This window comes from Ruditapes philippinarum, unplaced genomic scaffold (assembly GCF_026571515.1).
Source record: "Ruditapes philippinarum isolate M1 unplaced genomic scaffold, ASM2657151v2 ctg2403_1_1_1_1, whole genome shotgun sequence".
In the NCBI taxonomy this organism is placed as follows: domain Eukaryota; kingdom Metazoa; phylum Mollusca; class Bivalvia; order Venerida; family Veneridae; genus Ruditapes; species Ruditapes philippinarum.
The window spans coordinates 166170-186811 of record NW_026856153.1 but is presented as its reverse complement, the minus strand read 5'-3'; the positions used below and the strand labels follow the sequence as shown (position 1 = coordinate 186811).

The 20642-nt window shown below is 35.0% G+C and overlaps 1 protein-coding gene across 1 annotated transcript in view; it reads right to left on the bottom strand.

Moving 5' to 3' along the window:
* The window catches only part of LOC132745598 (carnosine synthase 1-like), a 33398-nt gene continuing 12756 nt past the window's right edge, over window positions 1-20642 (bottom strand). Inside the window, exons 2-8 of the mRNA XM_060734556.1 lie at window positions 13424-13484; window positions 12733-12857; window positions 10352-10568; window positions 2441-2590; window positions 1779-2062; window positions 486-572; window positions 1-194 (exon numbers count right to left, since the gene is read on the bottom strand). Coding sequence (XP_060590539.1) covers window positions 2040-2062; window positions 2441-2590; window positions 10352-10568; window positions 12733-12857; window positions 13424-13484 — 576 coding nt within the window. The 3' untranslated portion in view covers window positions 1-194; window positions 486-572; window positions 1779-2039. The remainder of the gene's footprint in view (window positions 195-485; window positions 573-1778; window positions 2063-2440; window positions 2591-10351; window positions 10569-12732; window positions 12858-13423; window positions 13485-20642) is intronic.

Here is a 20642-nt window from a genome sequence, read left to right as displayed (position 1 = left end):
TTTGCAACACAGATCTGGAACTTTAGGTTTAATACTACAGGCAATCATCATTGAATATAGCATGATATCCACTCCATATAACTTCTTTAGCCAGTTGGTTAATACATACCCACTTGTTCTTGTATTTATTTCTAAAACCTTAGGTCCATAGTCTGTAAGCATCATATCCACATTGAAGGTGCCATCTTTTAGACCTATTTAACACATAATAGATTAAGATTTCGTTTTACCCAGTCATGTATAAAATGTGTATAATATTTTAATAACATTGACATTACCAACGATACACTTTATTACATGGTGAATACAGTATCTAGATTTTGATGACAGATTAAATAGTAATGTCAGTTTAGGTGTAACATTTCTTCCAAAGATTTTCACATCAACCACGTGCTGAAAACGTTAATTTCTTAATTACATGCTCTTCTTGAAAAGTCAATTAGAAAACCCAATTTTCTACATACAATTTACAATTAAAACATTACCTATTGCTAGACAGCATCGAAAAGCGGCATCTATAAGCATCGTTTGTTGCTCAGCACATAGGAATGTTGGAATACGCTTTGCAGTTGCTGTAAAACATGACATACGTGTATTTTTGCGAAGCAGTTCTAAATTCATCTCCATTATTACATGTCACGTATGTTTCATTAATTCAAATATAAGTAAAGATTTAGAAAACATTGTTATTTTTGCAACATTATTTATTTTTTGTTTATTATTGCAGCAGTTTGTTGCCCTGAATTTACTTTATATTTATAATATTTCTCTAAAAAAATCTGGTAACATATGTTTCTGTGCCGTGTGTTTCAATTTAACATTGAAAAAGTGGGTTGAAAAAATAAAGCTAGGGCATGTATCGCGCTATAATACGTGGTTAATATAAATAATAATAATCAGAACTACTCATATATTAAAGTTTTTATCTTGTTTGGATTCTTCTTGAACGGATTAGAGTTGAAACAATGATAATTTAGAGGGAGGCAGCTTATTTTGTATAATTAAACATGCATTGTTTCAAATATATAATTTCTGTTTCGCCCACAAATTTAGGAATTGTTTTACCATTTCTTAATATGATCTTGGTAGCATTTGATCATCCGTGATACAATTTTCACTAATAATAAAAGTGCATATGCATGAAGACATGACTAATTGCAGATGTTTCGTTTATTTTGGAACTCCTGTTTTAACAATACATGTACATCCTCAAAATTAAAAAAAAATGGTGGCGACAGTAGCGTATGTTAAATTTCAGGGTATTAATAGTACTCGAAAAAGAAAGATACAAGATTAAAATGAAAAACTGAAAGTATCGCTATTAGACAAAGTGGCAGCCATTATTCTTAAAACGTTTTGACCCCAAGAAACACCTTCATATAAATAAAATCCACCCAGTGGAACACCAAATGCCGTGTTTTGTTGTGAATGATCAACTTACATGCCAAATATAAACATTATCAATAAATTCTTCAGACGTTATGCTGCGGAAACTATTTGTGTACCGCCGGAGAGACAGACAAACGAACAACGCAATTTCTTTATACGTCCCAAGGGTCTTCAGACATGTTTTTTTAATAAAAAACATCAAAGATCTATCTCTGAAAAACCCAAACCGCAGAATGCCAAGTGCAAGATATCAAAACATCTAAATGTCAAAAAAAAGGAAAAGTGTAAAAACATATATTTGAAATGTCTTGCTTGAATTAACAATAACCTCAGACTAGTATTTGGTGTTTGTCGATGAACTATTCAGTACTCAGAGAAAAAGAAATTACCAATAAAGTAAGGCCGCCTGACAACACCACTATCAGAGATAAATGCGCAAATAAGCTTTCCATCATATACAAAAAGGCCAATATTATGCTCTGTGCCACAGTGGAACTCCATTGTTGTCAATGAGTTGCCAAAGCATAAACCAATGCCTTGAAAGTCGGAATCATTACGAAGAGTGCTCGTAATCTGTTGGAATTTACTTTTCATGGCAGCTCTGCTTTCAACAATACAGGTACCGATAGCTGATGCTCCATTGTCTAACTTCAGTATTGCAGGAAACTTAAAGCTTAAACAAGAAATTAATTTAATCATCTACACGGGATATTCCTTTACTTCAAACAGACGAGATTTAAAGGGATATTAAAGACGCATGTCATGAACAGTTTGCATTACACATGAACTTGTATTGGTTGCATATCATATTAAATGGTTGCTTATGTTAAGACGTAATACATAATTCAATAACTATTATTGCTAAAAATTATGATACATTCATACAGTAATGCTAGTATCATGGTGGTGATATAAGCTGAATGACATTCATGTCGCAAAAATACTTGTTTTCGAAGAATCTTAGTGTCTTTGAAATACAACTAAATCTAAATACTATTTATTATACTAATAATTATTCAAAAATCAACCATTCATCAACTTTGATTTTTACCTTTGTGGCAACAACTTGCAGTCTTCTTCTTTAGTGAGATGATAAGATTTTGTAGAAAAGCCTTGGTCTGATACTTGTCAACATATAGACCCAAAATGTGGTGCGTTTCCGTTTTTGAATTGGCGATCATCGCGGCTTTGTAACTCATCCCTAGATTTCAAAAATAAAGTGAACGCGCGATCACATGAACATTACATTGACATCGCAACATAATACTGTCAGGGTCCAGTGGGCCGGCACTAAGAAATAACTTCAAATATGGTTCGAATCCTAGTCCATGCAAGGCGTCTTAAGCATCAAGCTTAAGGAGCCAGACCCAATACCCTACTAACCTAAATATGATAAATGAGAGACATGAGGGATGAAGTAAAAGCCATATCATGTTAAGTTTCAAACAATATAATTTGAAAAATATCTTTCAAAAAAAAAAATGTGTACATATAAATTTCATAAATCGTTTATATCTGTTACTGTAATCTGTGACTTCTTATAGACTCAGCTTCATATATTGTTTGGTCAAGATCTAGGTCATCATTATACTGGATAAAATATATATATAAGCCAATAGATAAGCATAACTCATCTAAACTGCGCAGACATGAGAGTGTGATGAGTAAAATACTCATATATCACTGCTCGAAATAAGCACATGGAAAAGAGAGTGAGATGAGATATATAAACTCATATACCACTGCTCTTACACTAAAAGCCATGCAGAGACATACACAGTGAGAGTGAGATAAGTGAGACACTTATATACCACTTGCTCACACATTAAAAGCAACTTTAAGCAGGAACACAAGCATAAATCTCTTCTTGATTTCAGTAAATCAAATATAAACATTTTCAAGTAGACTTATAAATTACAGGAAGGACTGAGACATGAGCATAACTCATGAATGATTTCCATTCCAAAAACCCTAATATATATTTAAATGAAAAAATATCTCTTCTAATACAGCTTATGAAGTTTTATCAAATTTTCAGCATGAACATCAACTGAACTGTCAAACTGTAAAAGATTTCTTGACTAAAATGGCTTCTTGTCCAACTCGTTCCTTTCTGCATGTACATTCTTCTCTCTATCTCCATGAAAAAAATATAACACGTGCAACATGTAAACAATAACAAACGTCATCCACGCCCTGGATTCTGATTGGTCAGCCGCATCACACACAAAAATAGTTCCTAATTGAGATCAAAACTTCTAAGAAAATATGAAGGTTATCGGCCATCTTTAGCGTCCGTCAGCATCTTCTTCTATAACAAAAATAAAAATGAACAAGAAACAACTTAACTGAACCATGGAACTTCCAACTGGTGAATCCAAACATCGAACGCCATCCTTACTTTCACTTTCGTCTGTATCCGGTTACACAGGCAGTCAAGAAACAACAAAAATCTGTCTGAAAATTCTAGAAATCACTCTCGTGGATTAACCTTAACAAATTTTAGGCGTGCAAGAGGTCGATCAAGGGCGCGCTCGAGCTTATATATCATACGATGCTGGAATTGCAGGAAAGCTCTGCAGGAATCGTTGGAAACTGGAAGGTCGCTGTTCCGCCATTCCTCGATAAAATTTCAATGAGCCAAATCTAAATTAAACTTGCATGTACATTACTCAAAGACCATGTCGCTGTATCTAAAATAAATCTTCCTACATATTTATAGCAAAAATAACAATAGACAATGTATGAAATAATATTTATAGCCTGCAAGATAAGTTTTACCGATTCCCGGAAGGGGTATTTAATTAACGGAATGTCGTAAACTCCGACAATTTCAACCAAGACACCCGCAAATCTTACGAAGAGCGATGAATCTTAATTACACAGAAAAAGAATTTCTAAGGGTGATTGACAGTGTAAAATTCCCCGGTATCTTAAATGATGGTAATTTGATTAAATTAAAACCCTGTATTTAATGTAAAAACCAAAAAAATTATATTGGGGGCTGACAGTTGATGCCATTTTTTCGGATGGGCCCGGATTGGACTTTTTAAAGTAGTTATCAAAATTTTCATTTTCGTCTTTTTTGATCATATGGGCCCCCCATTACCCCCCCCTAGAAATGTTTATTATACCTTTTAAAACAAAAATTTATAAATATTTAAAACAATAATAAAAGCAGATTTATAATTTATTTTTCCCCTTTTAAAAATTCTGAAAATTTCAAAGCCTCGACCTCGATCGGTCCCCCTCCCCTGCGTCTTTCCTCCTCCCCTCCTCTGCTTTCCCGTCCCCCCTCACTGAACACACCATATCGTACATTTGTTTGTCTTTGGGTGTTAACTGTTTTAAAGTTTATTTTTTGTTTATCAAAAACTTTTAATGCTTTTAAAATCCCCCCCTTGTCCAACCCCCTCCGTCTGTTTTGATTTTTCCTCCCTTCCTTAAAAAAATTCCCCCGTTTCCTGTTTTAAGTTTCCAAAAATCTCCTCCTCATTGGGGGCTTTTTACACCACCTTAAAGTAGGCTTTTTCGACTCTTCCCCCTTGGGGAACAACTTCAACATAGCATGCCATCTGTTAACAAAAAAGCAAAAAAAAACTAAGCCCCTCAAAAAAAAAAGAAATTTTTTTCCCGACCTTTACCCCTTTACCACTTCCTTTAAATTTTTCCCGCTTTAATGACCCCCTTTTGGGACCTTTCCCCTAATAAAGGGTTTTAAATTATGTGATGAACTGTACCCCTTCTGAATCTTGTATCTTGATCATATAGTTAAGACTGTTACACGCTTTGTAATTACACAGAGCTTGTATAATTTTTGCAATTTAGGACACACCCCAGGGAACCTAGATTCATGAAAGTACCATGCATAGTCTCCTAATCTTGTATTTATTTTCTGAAAGTTTAACATCGTAGCTGTACTTGTTTCGAAGTGATGCCTTACCAAGATTTCTGTCTAGCTAACTGATGTGCCACATACATTCTCTGGCGCAAATTTTCTGCATACTCACCATAAGATGTTGCAGACTTACCATCGTCATAAATGTTTCTTGACAATTCTGCTGGGATTCGAACCTGACGACCTAGCATTAACATGTTTGGAGTCATACCAGTAGAGCTATGTGGGGGTAGCCCTATATCAGCAGCAAGACATCCTAAGTTTAAGTCCCCAATCTGTTTTGTTCCCCTTTAAGATAAGCTTTAATCATGCGAACTAGTACGGATTAAAACCCCACTTGAACCTTACATTTTTTGGTTCTTGACCCAAGTTGAGCTTTTCGGAACCTCCATTTTAAAAAACAAAATTCGCAAAATTTTCTCTCCAAATTACTCCCAAAGGGATATGTAAGGAAAAATTGGGGACCCCTTTTGAAATAAAAATTTTAAAAAAACTTAGTGTTCTTGGTGTCTGGTGGGAAACAAATATTCAACAATTTTTAAAAAAGAAATTTAACAAAATAAAATAAACTGTTGTCGAGGGTCAAAGGGGAAAAGGGCCCAAATATCTGTAGTTTAAACATTCCATAATCCCTCCCAGTAAAAATTTCCCCAAAAGGGGCTTTAGTTTCCCCGGTGGAGTTTTTGATTCCAAAATATCACCTTTATACCCATTGTTTGCATCTTTCCTTCATTTCAAACCAATAATACTTCATTTTTAATTTCTGATAGGTCTTTTTTACACCCAAATGTCCACCTAAAACTGCACCATGAACTTCATGTAAGACTTCATTCTTCAAAAGCCCCTAGGAACTAAAATTTGCAATACAGGTTCGCTACCATTCTTAGGACAAAATTGCTTATAGAGTATACCATCAATAATCTCTAGTGAAGCCCACAGCAACCAATAATGTTTAGTTGCTGGTCCAGTAATTGATATCTCTTTTAAAGGTGGTCTTTCAGTAGGTTTAAAATCTTAGCATCATATATATAGGTTTGATATCTACATCAGTAGCCTGTAGATTTACAATATCTGTGTTTGACCTTTGTTGAAGAATTGTACCTTTGTTCATAACATGTAAACTTGAACTTGCTTGACCCCCTGCTAAGTCTGAACTCTCACCTATTTTACCTGTGACCCCTTTGAACTTTTCGCCTTCGATCCTCTATGAACTACTGCCCTAAATGTTTTATGTAATAATTTTTCCAGCAAAAAGATCCTGTATTAACAAAACATTTAAAAACCCTTGAGTTTTCAAACCTTGCCCCCTTTTGAGATTTTTATCATCTTTACCATGGCTGCCCGGGTGGTCTCAAAGAAAATTTACCCCGTTTTATCACCATCCAAATTACCCTATATGTATTTGCCCCTATCATGGGCCCCATGTATACATTTTGTTTGGGCCCCCATAGTAACCCTTTTCCCCTTTTACTGTTTTTAATATCCCGTATGCGCCCCCCGACGGGGTTTACAAAATTTTGTCGCGCGACGGCACCCGACCCTGCCTTTACCCATTAACTGCTTCTTTAAAAAAACATTTTTGATTTCATTTTGTATCTTTTCACACTTCTTACACGGACCAATTAAAGGCTCCCAAATTCATCAAATAAATTACACTGCATCCCCAAGGCTTTCACACATTAGACATACAATCTGCATTTGAAAAGCTTTTTACCCGAAAAGATTTCATGATTAAAAGTCCATAGATGATAATATTTAAGGTCCTCGCTGCCCACCCCTTTTGGGTTCTTTGAGAAAAAACGATACACCCAATCTTTATGGGTCTGTTCTTACTATAAATTTCCGTCCAAGTATATTGTCTGTAGTATTAAAAAATAATCTCAGAGTGGGTTCTTTGTCAGTCCGCAATATTTTTCTCAGATTTAGTCAATATTTTTCTTCATAATTAATTACTCGCTCTACACCATTCTTGAAAATTTGCTAGCAACCCCGCCCCCCCCGAAAAATACTTGCGTCGCAATCAGTATTTTTCACCATCTTTCATAGGGTAAAACCAGATCCCAGGACTAAACAAACATTCTTCAAGCCTTGTAGACTTGTCTCACATTCTTTAGTCCATTCAAATTTCTTACCTTTCTTTGTAAGGTCAATCAAGGGCTTCATCAACTGGGAATAGTTTTTGATATGACGTCTGTAGTAGGATCCCATACCAAGAAGAGCTCGAACCTGTGTGACAGTTTCTGGAGTACTGAATTCCAAAATTTTACTTACATTTCTTACAGAAGGGAGAACACCATCAGCTGAAATTGTATGTCCAAGAAATTCAACTGAATCTTGAAATATTTGACATTTATCTGGCTTCAATTTAAGACCAGCTTGCTTTATTCTAGCTAACACAGCATTAACTCGTTTTAAGTGATCATCAAAGGTACTTGCATACACAATAATGTCATCTAGATATATCAAACAAGTTGTCCACTGAAGTCCATTGAGAGCTGCCTCTATACAACGTTGAAATGTTGCACTTGAATTTTTCATCCCCATAGGCATAGTTAAATGTTCATACAACCCATATTTTGTAACAAATGCTGTTTTAGGAATATCTTTTTCCCTTACAGGTATCTGATGATAAGAACTTGTAATATCAAAAGTTGAGAATAGTGTTGCACCTGCTACAGCATCAAGACAATCTCTAGTTCTTGGTATAGGATAGCTGTCAGACTTGGTTACCTTATTAAGTGCACGGTAGTCAATACATGGTCGAACTTTTCCATCCTTCTTGAATACCAGACATAATGGACTGGCCCAAGGGCTTTTAGACTTTCTAATTATACCTTGTTTTTCCATTTTCTCCAAGATCTTCCGTTCTTTCATCAGCAAATGCAATTGGGACTCTTCTTGGTGGTACCCTGATTGGTCTTGAATCTCCTGTTTCAATTTCATGCACGGCAAAATCCGTGCAACCTAAATCATATTCATGCTTAGAAAAAGCATCTGCATTCTGTATGAGCAACCCTGCAATGTCTGCTATCTCGTTCTTAGACCTACCTTTACTGGATGTATCAAATAAATTCTTTAAATCCCACTTCTGACACCAGAAAAATATGTCAGGGTCCAGTGGGGCCGGCACTAAGAAATAACTTCAAATATGGTTCGAATCCTAGTCCATGCAAGGCGTCTTAAGCAATCAAGCTTAAGGAGCCAGACCCCAATACCCTAATAACCTAAATATGATAAATGAGAGACATGAGGGATGAAGTAAAAGCCATATCATGTTAAGTTTCAACAATATAATTGAAAAATATCTTCAAAAAAAAATGTGTACATATAAATTTCATAAATCGTTTATATCTGTGTCTGTAATCTGTGACTTCTTATAGACATCAGCTTCATATATGTTGGTCAAGATCTAGGTCATCATTATACTGGATAAAATATATATAAGCACATAGATAAGCATAACTCATCTAAACTGCGCAGACATGAGAGTGTGATGAGTAAAATACTCATATATCACTGCTCGAACATAAGCACATGCAAAAGAGAGTGAGATGAGATATATAAACTCATATACCACTGCTCTTACACTAAAAGCCATGCAGAGACATACACAGTGAGAGTGAGATAAGTGAGACACTTATATACCACTGCTCACACATTAAAAGCAACTTTAAGCAGGAACACAAGCATAAATCTCTTCTTGATTTCAGTATCAAATATAACATTCTTCAAGTAGACTTATAAATTACAGGAAGGACTGAGACATGAGCATAACTCATGAATGATTTCCATTCCAAAAACCCTAATATATATTTAGATGAAAAATATCTCTTCTAATACAGCTTATGAAGTTTTATCAAATTTTCAGCATGAACATCAACTGAACTGTCAAACTGTAAAAGATTTCTTGACTAAAATGGCTTCTTGTCCAACTCGTTCCTTTCTGCATGTACATTCTTCTCTCTATCTTCATAAAAAAAAATATAACACGTGCAACATGTAAACAATAACAAACGTCATCCACGCCCTGGATTCTGATTGGTCAGCCGCATCACACACAAAAATAGTTCCTAATTGAGATCAAAACTTCTAAGAAAATATGAAGGTCATCGGCCATCTTTAGCGTCCGTCAGCATCTTCTTCTATAACAAAAATAAAAATGAACAAGAAACAACTTAACTGAACCATGGAACTTCCAACTGGTGAATCCAAACATCGAACGCCATCCTTACTTTCACTTTCGTCTGTATCCGGTTACACAGGCAGTCAAGAAACAACAAAAATCTGTCTGAAAATTCTAGAAATCACTCTCGTGGATTAACCTTAACAAATTTTAGGCGTGCAAGAGGTCGATCAAGGGCGCGCTCGAGCTTTTATATCATACGATGCTGGAATTGCAGGAAAGCTCTGCAGGAATCGTTGGAAACTGGAAGGTCGCTGTTCCGCCATTCCTCGATAAAATTTTAATGAGCCAAATCTAAATTAAACTTGCATGTACATTACTCAAAGACCATGTCGCTGTTTCTGAAATAAATCTTCCTACATATATATAGCAAAAATAACACTAGACAATGTATGAAATAATATTTATAGCCTGCATGATGAGTTTTACCGATTCCCGGAAGGGGTATTTAATTAACGGAATGTCGTAAACTCCGACAATTTCAACCAAGACACCCGCAAATCTTACGAAGAGCGATGAATATTAATTACACAGATAAAACAGAATTTCTAAGTGTTGACAGTGTACAATTACACCCCAGGTATCTTCAATGATCGGTAATTGATTGAATTAAACCTGTACTTTAATGTAGAACCAAGTAATTATGATGTGACTGACAGCTTGCATGCCATATTTTCGGATAGGCCTGGATTCGGACTGTTTAAGATAGTTGATCAAAATTTATCATTTCTCGTCTTTGTGATGACATCATGGGCCCCACAATACATATAGCTGAAAGAGCTAAAAATGTAGACAAATTAAAGAATCAAGTCATTCCTAAGTTTGAAAGACAATTAATGTAAGCGTCTTTCCTAAGGAAATACCTAACTAAATGAATATACCTTTCAATCCTAATTGGTCACATATTAAGGCTGTTAAAGGTGTACACTCGTCGTAAAATGTGAGACAACCATCTGCCACGATTCCTTGATCTTGTATGAGTTGAACGATTTTGCACGCATGCGCATGGTCCATCGTGTGATGAGAAAAATCGTAACATATGTAACAACAGACAATATCTCTTGATGGATGATTGTCTTCGATGTCCACAAGAATGACCTGCATTAACATTAGCAAAAAAAGTGGCTCATATATAACGCTTACAAGAAAGGGCGTATCTAAGGATTTTTTTTTTTATTTTTTTTTTAGGGGGGGTGTTGTTTATGCTCAAATACATGCATCTTTAATAGATTAGCACACGTACTGTTGCTCGTCGTTGTCTTGGTTTACGCAAGTGTTACGAGCCAGGCGTAACAAGAAAGAAAAGCCAGCAATAAACTTGTAACAATAACAAATTTATTACAAAAAAATTATTAAAGAAAAATAAAATAACAAATTACGTTGACAAATACCTGAAGTCCAAATATAAATGTAAAATTCAAAAGTCTAGTCTGATCCTGGAATGATCCTTTTTGAATAGCAAAGTTAAATCCAAGTTAAATCCACGAACACTTATCAACTTCTTTTTCTTGGAAAGGTGGAACAAGCCTAATATTTTTAGTGACATCAAATTTTGAATTTATTCTATGTTCAAACTGATTTGTTCTCTCTTTGATTTCTAATTCTCTCATTCTTAACTGAAATTCTCTCTCTTCTCTTTCTTTTTCTAATTTTCTCTCTTCCCTTTCTTTTTCAAACTGCCTTTCCCTTTCTTTTTCTTCCCTTTCTTTGTCTAACTGCATTTTTTCTAATTCAAATTTAAATTGAAGTTCAAGCTCTCTTATCTTTAATTCAGAAATTTCAGAGTGTTTTTCAACAATGTGAGAAAGTGCATCTTCTCCAAAAATATCTTCATCCACAAAATAATGAATCAGAAGATTTTTAATTTCTTGTTTACGCATTGAAGATTTAATTTCTGATAAATTATACTTTTTTGCAAGATCAAGCAAATCAGTTTTCTTAGCCAAATCTAATACCTCCTGGGAAGGTTCAGCTACAAGCTTTTCTAAATCAAAAGACATGACTGCTTGCTGCTGGTTTTAAACTTAAAAGTGATGTGTTTCAAAAATTTCAAAATTGAAAGGCACACTTAATAGAACAACTATGATATCAACTCAGATGAGTAAATACGGTAATAATAAAATGTAAAATAAACGGTTATAATTTCCAATAATGTAGCCAAAAAGAAATATTCATTCCCGGACGAGCCCCCAATTTCTGTTACGAGCCAGGCGTAACAAGAAAGAAAAGCCAGCAACAGACTTGTAACAGTAACAAATTTATTACAGAAAAAATTATTAAAGAAAAATAAAATAACAAATTACGTTGACAAATACCTGAAGTCCAAATATAAATGTCAAATTCAAAAGTCTAGTCTGATCCTGGAATGATCCTTTTTGAATAGCACAGTTAAATCCAAGTTAAATCCACGAACACTTGAGAATAAATTCCCACAATAAAATCCACAAGAATAATTTATTTTAAAATCCAAGCTCCAATAATTCACTTAATATCCAATTTGGATAATACTCCAAATATATTGATGACTTAAAAGATCACTGATGACTTAAAAGATCACTGATGACTTAAAAGATAACTGATGACTTAAAGATCACTGATGACTTAAAAGGTAACTGATGACTTAAAGATAAGAGTACTGAAAAATGTCTCCTTATATATATTAACAAAGTAGTTTTTTCTAGAATAGACTTCCATTTACTACAGTAATCATAATCTAGCAACTTCAACAATAAAGATCATTCCAGAAATTTCTATCTAAATATAATGCATGAGTTTTCTACAACAGTTAAGAAAGTTCTAGTACATACATGTAGTAAATGTTCTAAAAATAGAACAATGATAATATTGGAAATACCAACTGGTCAGATATAAATTATATTCATGTAATATGTTGCATACATAACACAAGGTTTAATTGTAACCTTATTTATTTTCATGTTAAAGTTTTTGTATTATTATCATTACCACATGACTTCTTAATTGCGCAGAATATGATATATTTTCCTCTTTTATATGTAGTTTTCGCATAATAACAATATGAGCCGCGTCATGACAAAACCAACATAGTGCGTTCGCGCAGTCTGATCAGGATCCATGCTGTTCGCTATAAATTTCTCTACTTGTAATAGAGTTGATAAGTGAACAACATGGACCCTGCTCATACTGCGCGAATGCGAAGGCTAGTCTTGATCCATGCTGGTCGCAAACGCACTATGTTGGTTTTGTCGTGACGCAGCTCATATCTGTCATGCAAATATCTTACCTTAATGCCATAACTTGCCGCTTCCGGCCATTTGCTCCAAGATCTGTATGAACCTCCCCCTATAACTATTACTTGCTTCCCAATCATCACATCATTTGGAGTATTTATAACACTTGCCTTTTGTTCTATTCGTATAAGAAAACATACATTTAACCTACACATTTTTGATAATAATAATGTCATATTTTGACTTTTTAAGCAGACGAGACAAATCCGACAGAAGCAGTTATATTTTGGCTTACAATCTGACATGGAAAACCTAAAATGATAAGCTGTGTTTGCAACAGAGAATCAAGAATGTCACATCTGTTAAAAAGATGTAGATTGATGTACATGTGTAGGGCATCTAATTAACACTTAAAGCGTCAGAGTAAAACAATTTGTTAAAATAATATTTCTTTTATTATCTAGATTTTAGGCTATTGCCGTTTGAATCTGATAATTATTGGTGTTTACTTGGTCACAGTTTTGCATTCAAATGCCATTAAGTACATTTTCTTTTTTTTACTACAATGTGGTGCGAATACATTTTGCTGAACAAAAACAATCGTGCATAATTTTATTTTATTGACACTGTTTAGTCGACCCATACGATCGTGTAGATTTTTTGGCGTTTGCATGTCTCGACATATTTCGGGAAGAAATCATATTTAAACGTATACAATGGACCATATACTATATGGCTACTAACCTCTTTTGGTTTTTGACAGTATGTCTATCGTGATTCCCTCTGTTAGACTGGCTTTGTTCATCTGAAATTACATGTAATACATTGGAAAAAATAATGTGTAAAACAATTCAATACGGAATATATAATATATATGGTTACACAATGGAATGCCAGAACAGACGGTGTCGCCAATCAAAGTCATATCGTCTGATAATATCCTGGGCAGATCAAACGTAATATTCATATAAAGCAGTAGTATGTAGATAAGGTCTAGATCAGTTTCCACAGTATAAAATTATTGTTTTATATTCATTCGTGCATCACCAAAAGCAACTAAAAAACTTTCGCGACTTAGTTTAAACAAACCTGTTTTTATGCACATGTGGTTTATAAACTGGGTTGAATTATAGATCATGGATATTTTCCTATAGCTTCTAGTAAAGCATCAAAAGCGATTATAACTCAACATTATATTGAAACTACTACATAATGCACCTTTATGTCTTTGTGTATCATTTTGTGAGTTATCAACGGTTCTTACCCATGAATGTCATTTTGGTCAATCAATAACCCCAACACCCTTAAAACTGAAATTCCCGTTTCAGCCATCACGTTTAATCAAATATCTTTTTTATGTCTTACGATTGTACAAATTGAATTTTCAATTCCTTGCCCGCACTAGTGCCCCTTCTGTGTTGAGTTAGTTACTCTGCTGACTACCTAATCAATGGTCTTGTGCGGCAAGGGAATTGTTTATGGTTGCGTTCTGTGAATGTCGCTTTCCCTTTTTGATATATAAATATCCTTTCATATTCATATACATCCATTCTTTAGATTTTTATATAGTGTTTAGTCCTTGATAAGAGTTCTTTTACTGTTCTATCCAGTGTTGTCCAATAATTGTATCGTATATATTGTAAGAGGGATTTCGATTGAATGAGAGGTTTAACTTTTTCTACATATAATACTTATACTTATTTACACAACTGTAAACAAATCTTTGGTCGTCCCTTTACTACAAATAACGTTACACTAACATGTTTCGCCTGGTAGCTCTGCACAATAGCTAGAAACCATTCAAAGTTAGAAAAAGGAACAAACGAAAAAAAAAGATATGAAAAAAATGTTCTTTTGAAATGATAAATGATATGTTCAAATCCTTTTCTTTTTGTGAAAAGAAATAAGTTATACATGACTAAATAATTCTCCAATCACATAAAATATAAACAACATATTATATTTTCATACTTTGAGAAATAGCTAACCGTTTTTCTAATGAATCTGCTACATACTCGTAAATATCTTTTGAAAAATCTGACTTTCACCTACCATGTCTTTTAAAACAACGATCATTAACATTATTGTTTGCTGCTACTGAAGCGCCCCTGCTCTTAAAGATAGAAGACCAACATTTAAGTTTGGAGCGATAATCTTAAAAAGTGATGTAACACATTCCCTTGCTCTAGTGTAGCTTAACTGTTTGTTTATATGAATCAGATTTAAACCGGATTTAGACTTAAAAGCAGGCTTAAACAAAAACATAATAGAAGAAACATCTATGTCACCTAAACTTATATACCTCTGTAACATTTTAACCGGACATGCTGAAGTAATACCTTTACTACTTAATACTTCATTACCAAATCTATATTGATCTGATTTCTTTTTTATATAGCTGTCTTTAAAAATGATGTCTGAACATTTTAGATTACTGAGCTCATCAAAACGAACAAAAAAATGAAAAAGCCAATGTAATCATATAAATTTCGAAACAAAAGTCAACTGACATTTTGTATTTATCACAAAGTTCTACAATGAGTTTTGTTGACACCGGATCTTTCTTTTGTGTATGTGTCTTTGCTGTACGCTTTGATTATTCTAATTAATTTTTCACGAATGAGTTTTTTGTTGGATCTTGCAAACCGTTTTACTCATGTGCCCATGTTATTCCGTAGAAAATCTAGGCACGGTATGATACTAACTTCCAGTATCTAAAAGTTCAGTTAAATATTGTGCAATCAAAATAAGACGCACGGGTTAAGATAAATAACCCTTTCTGGAACAATATACCCTCCATCTGTTAAATGCGTTGCTGTATTTCTTATTAGTGTTTTTACTCTTTGAGCCAATTAAACGATGGCACATTCTGTCAACCATACTTTGGCCTCTTGTAGCTGTTCTATTATGTTGCGTTTCAATAACTTTTTCTTACACATGAAACACATCATTTTAAATTATAAATGCTTAAAACACTTAAAATCATAACATGATAAGTTTTACTGGGTATATGATACCCAGGGTATGCACAATTAGCTGCTTTAAAACACCGGCAGAATTTGACAGATCGTGAAAACAAATGACATTTCGTAATATCATAATAATAATTAACGGATATGATGCAATAAATGCATGTATACAAACTGTATATGTCAGGGACAATATACCTTTTACAAATATTTGATGACATGCATTGTGACTCTTTATTTCTATTAAGAAATGCAAACTTAATTTCCTCTCATGTTGTGTCAATAGTGACGTCACAGTGCATGCTTAGTTTTGTCTAAAATCTTAATCAATTCCGGAACAGAATTTTTAGGTTAAAAAGTACTAAATTAGGTTAATAATATCGGTTACTTAGACAACCAGGTATGGGAATTTTATTGGAAATCGTCGTGGCCTGTTCGGATCTATTTCTTTTAGATGTAAGAGACGAACGGCTAGCCATTGGTCGATATGGAGGGCTTTGGCGCCAAAATTGACGTTCCACAATCTGAGTGGATGTGAGCGTTAGCTGTGCTTAGGTGCCCAATAATATAAAAGTTCCTAACGCCGGGAATTTCAATATATTGCCGGTACGGCGTTATCCTTCAGCTTACTGGATTCGGTCACTGGACAGATCATTTAAGTCTAACCATTTTAATTAGTTTCATTTTACTTAATTAATTAATAGGAATCCTCAGTTAAACATTATAGATCTACCGCAAGATGATACTACACATATATACTGGATACAACTTACAAGAGCTGAGCTTTATTTCATCACCTAGTATTTTCTGAATTGGAGCCCATGATGGAACGAATGTAACTAACATTTACTAACATTTACTAACGTTTACTTTTACTAGCAATAACTTACAGTCATCATTTAATTGATAATTTATTTATAGATTCTACTTCATCTTGCTACACATCCTTAGATTACTTAATAAAATAAATCTTTTTTTTTCTTAAAACAAGCTCTTTGTAGTTTATCTGAAATTATTCTATCAAGGCACCCAAAGGTCGGAGTTTTCCCTCTAGGCTCGAACAACGGCTATCTTTCCTTCCCAAAAAGCATCACACTGGTGTTAGAGAAGTTGGATTTTGATATATTTTCAAAATTACGGAGCAATTTTGGACGTAGAGATACTCTTTGACTGGGAGAATAGAAGAACACAGCTAGAGAGATAACTTTGAAGTAAAAGGTTCTAGACCCGTTCGACGCCGCACACCTGTTTGGATCCACACACCCGTTCGTTTCCGTACACCTGTTCGGATCTGCGCACCTGTTCGACGCCGTACACCCGTTTGATTCCGTGGACCTGTTCGACGCCGTACACCCGTTTTATTCCGTACACCTGTTCGGATCCGTGGACCTGTTCGACGCCTTACACTCGTTCGATTCCGTGCACCTGTTTGGATCCGAATTAAGCATATCTTACATAATACACGAGAACGTTGTGTTTTCTTTTTATTTATTCTTCATATCTCTTATTACCCAGAAGCCTCAAAATATTAATTTTAAGTATGAGCAGATCATACCAATGATTACCGGTCTCTGAAAGTCCATATCTCATAGTTAAACAATAAATGGCAATCTAATACAATCACCGTTCCCTGAGCTGTTATATATAATGAAATCCACGTAAAAATTCACGACTGAGTTACTGGAGTATTTATGACGCACTCGTGTATGAGATAGTTATAGAAAATAAGAGACCTATACTATTTGAATCCTTACTTAATAAGCTCCCTAAAGGAGGTACTCGATCTCAATGTAAACACAGCACTAGCACCGTATTCAAAATTGTCAACGACAGAATAAAATAAAAAACACCTCCTTAATCCTATTGATCACTCTTTCTTGCTCTAAATGTATTATCATCGTTGTATAAACTTCTAAGTTACATTAAATCTATTGAGTGATGTCGAAGTCAAGAAAGTGCCGATCCGTTTATTTCTTAAAACCGCTTTACTGATACCATGTCTCCTCTTCTGTGGTATCACTAGAGAGATAGGCAAGGAAACTATGACAAGAAATTCCTGGCAGGACAGCAGAAATGATCAATCTCATATACTCGTAATTATTTACTTACCCTCGACATCACGAGCTATTGCTTAAGATGAGGCGTATTCTCATAATGGCAAACTAGGGGCGATTCTAATAACAGAGCTACAATCTATGCACATCATGTATATACATACATGCTCAAACCCACACTAAACCAACTTAACCAAAGATACTAATAATATCACAGTAAAGTTGCAAATATTAAACCACCCAGAGCAACACACCAAAACCCGCAAAACCCTCAATTACAACCAACCTAGAGGTACGCAAAAAGACAGTCTAACGATGGGCTATCCAAGAAATTATAGACACGTACTAGACAAAAGAATGAAACAGATGCCGAGTTTGGAGATAAGATTAGGCTGTATGCTGAAAAAGCATATGTGGCACTTGATCCAGTGGCCAAAGAGATGCTAGCACTGGAACATTTCTACAAGAGCTTTTTACCGGAAATGATGTGTCGACTGATGGAAAAAAGTTGTAAAACAATCAGGGAAGCAGTAGAAATAGTCGAACGATACGAGGATGTGCTAGGAAGAGCAACCACATCGGCAGGACTGATAAGTGGTGTAGTCTCAGAAAAGTTTAGAGATGTCAGACCTGCAGACTTAAAAGAAGACACAGAACTTAAGACTATAATAGGAGCTATACAGAGGATAGAGGCACGCCTGGATAAACTTAAGACAACTGATAGGAAGCCTATAAATGACAGATCCTGCTTTACTTGTGGGGCCAGGGATCATTTTTGGAGGCAATGCCCACAAAAGAATAGGTTACAAAACAAACCCCACCTAAGTAACCAGGAAAATTTCAAACCGTCATCTCGTTAGGTCGTGTGATGACAAAGGCTGAGATGGAGGGAAATCGACCTAGTCATTGTGAAACAACATTCAAACAAAATAATATGCCATTTTGAATTGGCCGGGTAGGAGTTAAACAATTTTCTGAAGATAATGGATTATATATACGGGGTAGCATGAACAACAATCATATAGACTTTCTTCTTGACAGTGGCGCTACTTAATCTTTGATATCTAAAGAAACATATGAGCAATGCGGAGGAGAAGGCACATATCCACTTAGTAAAAGGAAAATTAATGTTCAATCAGTGGATGGAACAAATATCACAATACATGGCCAGATAGAGGTCGAAATAGGGTTTGGACCCTTCAGAGTTAAAATGACTCTTATCGTATGTGATATATCATTGCCAGGCCTCTTCGTACAGAATTTTACAATGGGAAATATCAAACATTGGGAGCTTGAAACGTTGGAGCTTGGTACTAGAAGTGGACATAAAATACAATGTAGGATGATGAAGGATAATAACAATAGAGTATGTAGAGTTACTGTTAAGAGTGACATACAAGTGCCATCAAACACATGCATTAAAGTGCCAGTGAGAATATTGAGACACCAAATGATTCCTGAAGTTGCGTTTCAGTGAGACAAAAGGTGAACAAAAAGATAGAGTAAAGATAATCAACGGTTTATTAGATCCCCATCGAATTGAGGCATTTATAGGAGTTATGAATGAGAGTGGGGCTGTGCATACTTTGAAAAGTGGTCAAGAAATAGGTCAGTGTTATCCTACAAAGGAAGTATCAGGGGACATGGATTATGGAAATGACAAAACTCAAACATGTGCTGCAATAATGTACAGCGACGGTAAAGATCAAGGAAAAGCCAAGCAAGATATATTACCGGATCACATAAAGTCAATGTTTGACAAAGGGAAAGAACATTTGGAAGAAAGTGACAAAGAAAAATTTGCGACATTGCTGTACAAATATCAAGACGTCTTTTCGAAAGGTTCTGATGACCTTGGATGTACTAATATGGTAAAACATAAGATCAACACAGGAAATTCCCCACCCATACGACAACCAGTTAGAAGACAACCCTATGGAAAACGTGATACTGAAACTGAGGAAGTAAACAAAATGCTTGACAGAGGAATCATCGAACCTTCGAACAGCCCTTGGTCCTCGCCAATTGTACTTGTGTCGAAAAAGGATGGCTCAAACTAGATTCTGCATTGATTACCGGAAACTAAATAAAGTGACTGTTCAAGATGCATATCCAATACCAAGGGTAGATGATTGTCTTGATTCTCTTTCTGAATCCAAATGGTTCAACACCATGGACCTTTGTAGTGGGTTCTGGCAAATAAAAATGGTAGAAGAAGACAAAATGAAGACAGCATTTTCTACAAGTAGCCAAGGTTTATTTCATCAAGGAACAGCAAGGAAATGTGCAGTTTTCTTGGGTTAGCTTCTTATTACAGAAAGTTTGTTAAAGGCTTTTCCAATATGTCTAGACAGTTGCACAAACTCTCTGAGAAAAACAGTAAGTTTATTTGGAAAAACGAGTGTCAAGAGTCATTCGACCAGTTGAAAAATGCACTGACTACAACGCCCATACTTGCATATCCGGTATTAGGTGCACCATTTATACTTGATACTGATTCTTCTGATACTTCATCTGGAGCTGTGCTAAGTCAAATGCAAGATGGTAAAGAAAAGGTAATTGCGTATTTGAGCAAAGCCATGAATGTGCATGAAAAGTCCTATTGTGTATTCAGAAAGGAAATGCTAGCAGTTGTGGTGGCTTTGAAACTTTTCCACAGTTATCTGTATGGCCAGGAAGTACTTTTAAGGACTGATAATGCAGCTGTCAGTTGGATGAGATCCTTAAAAGTTCCAACAGGACAAGTTGCTCGATGGCGGCTACAAGAATTGAATACCTAAAATCTAACCGTAGTACACCGAAGTGGGAAGAGCCATGCAAATGCACATGCACTCTCCAGAAGGCCATGTAAATCATGTAAACACCAACAAGAGATACAAGATAACTTTGAGAAAAATAACAAACCGTCAGATGAATACAAGGCAGAACATATCAGGATCT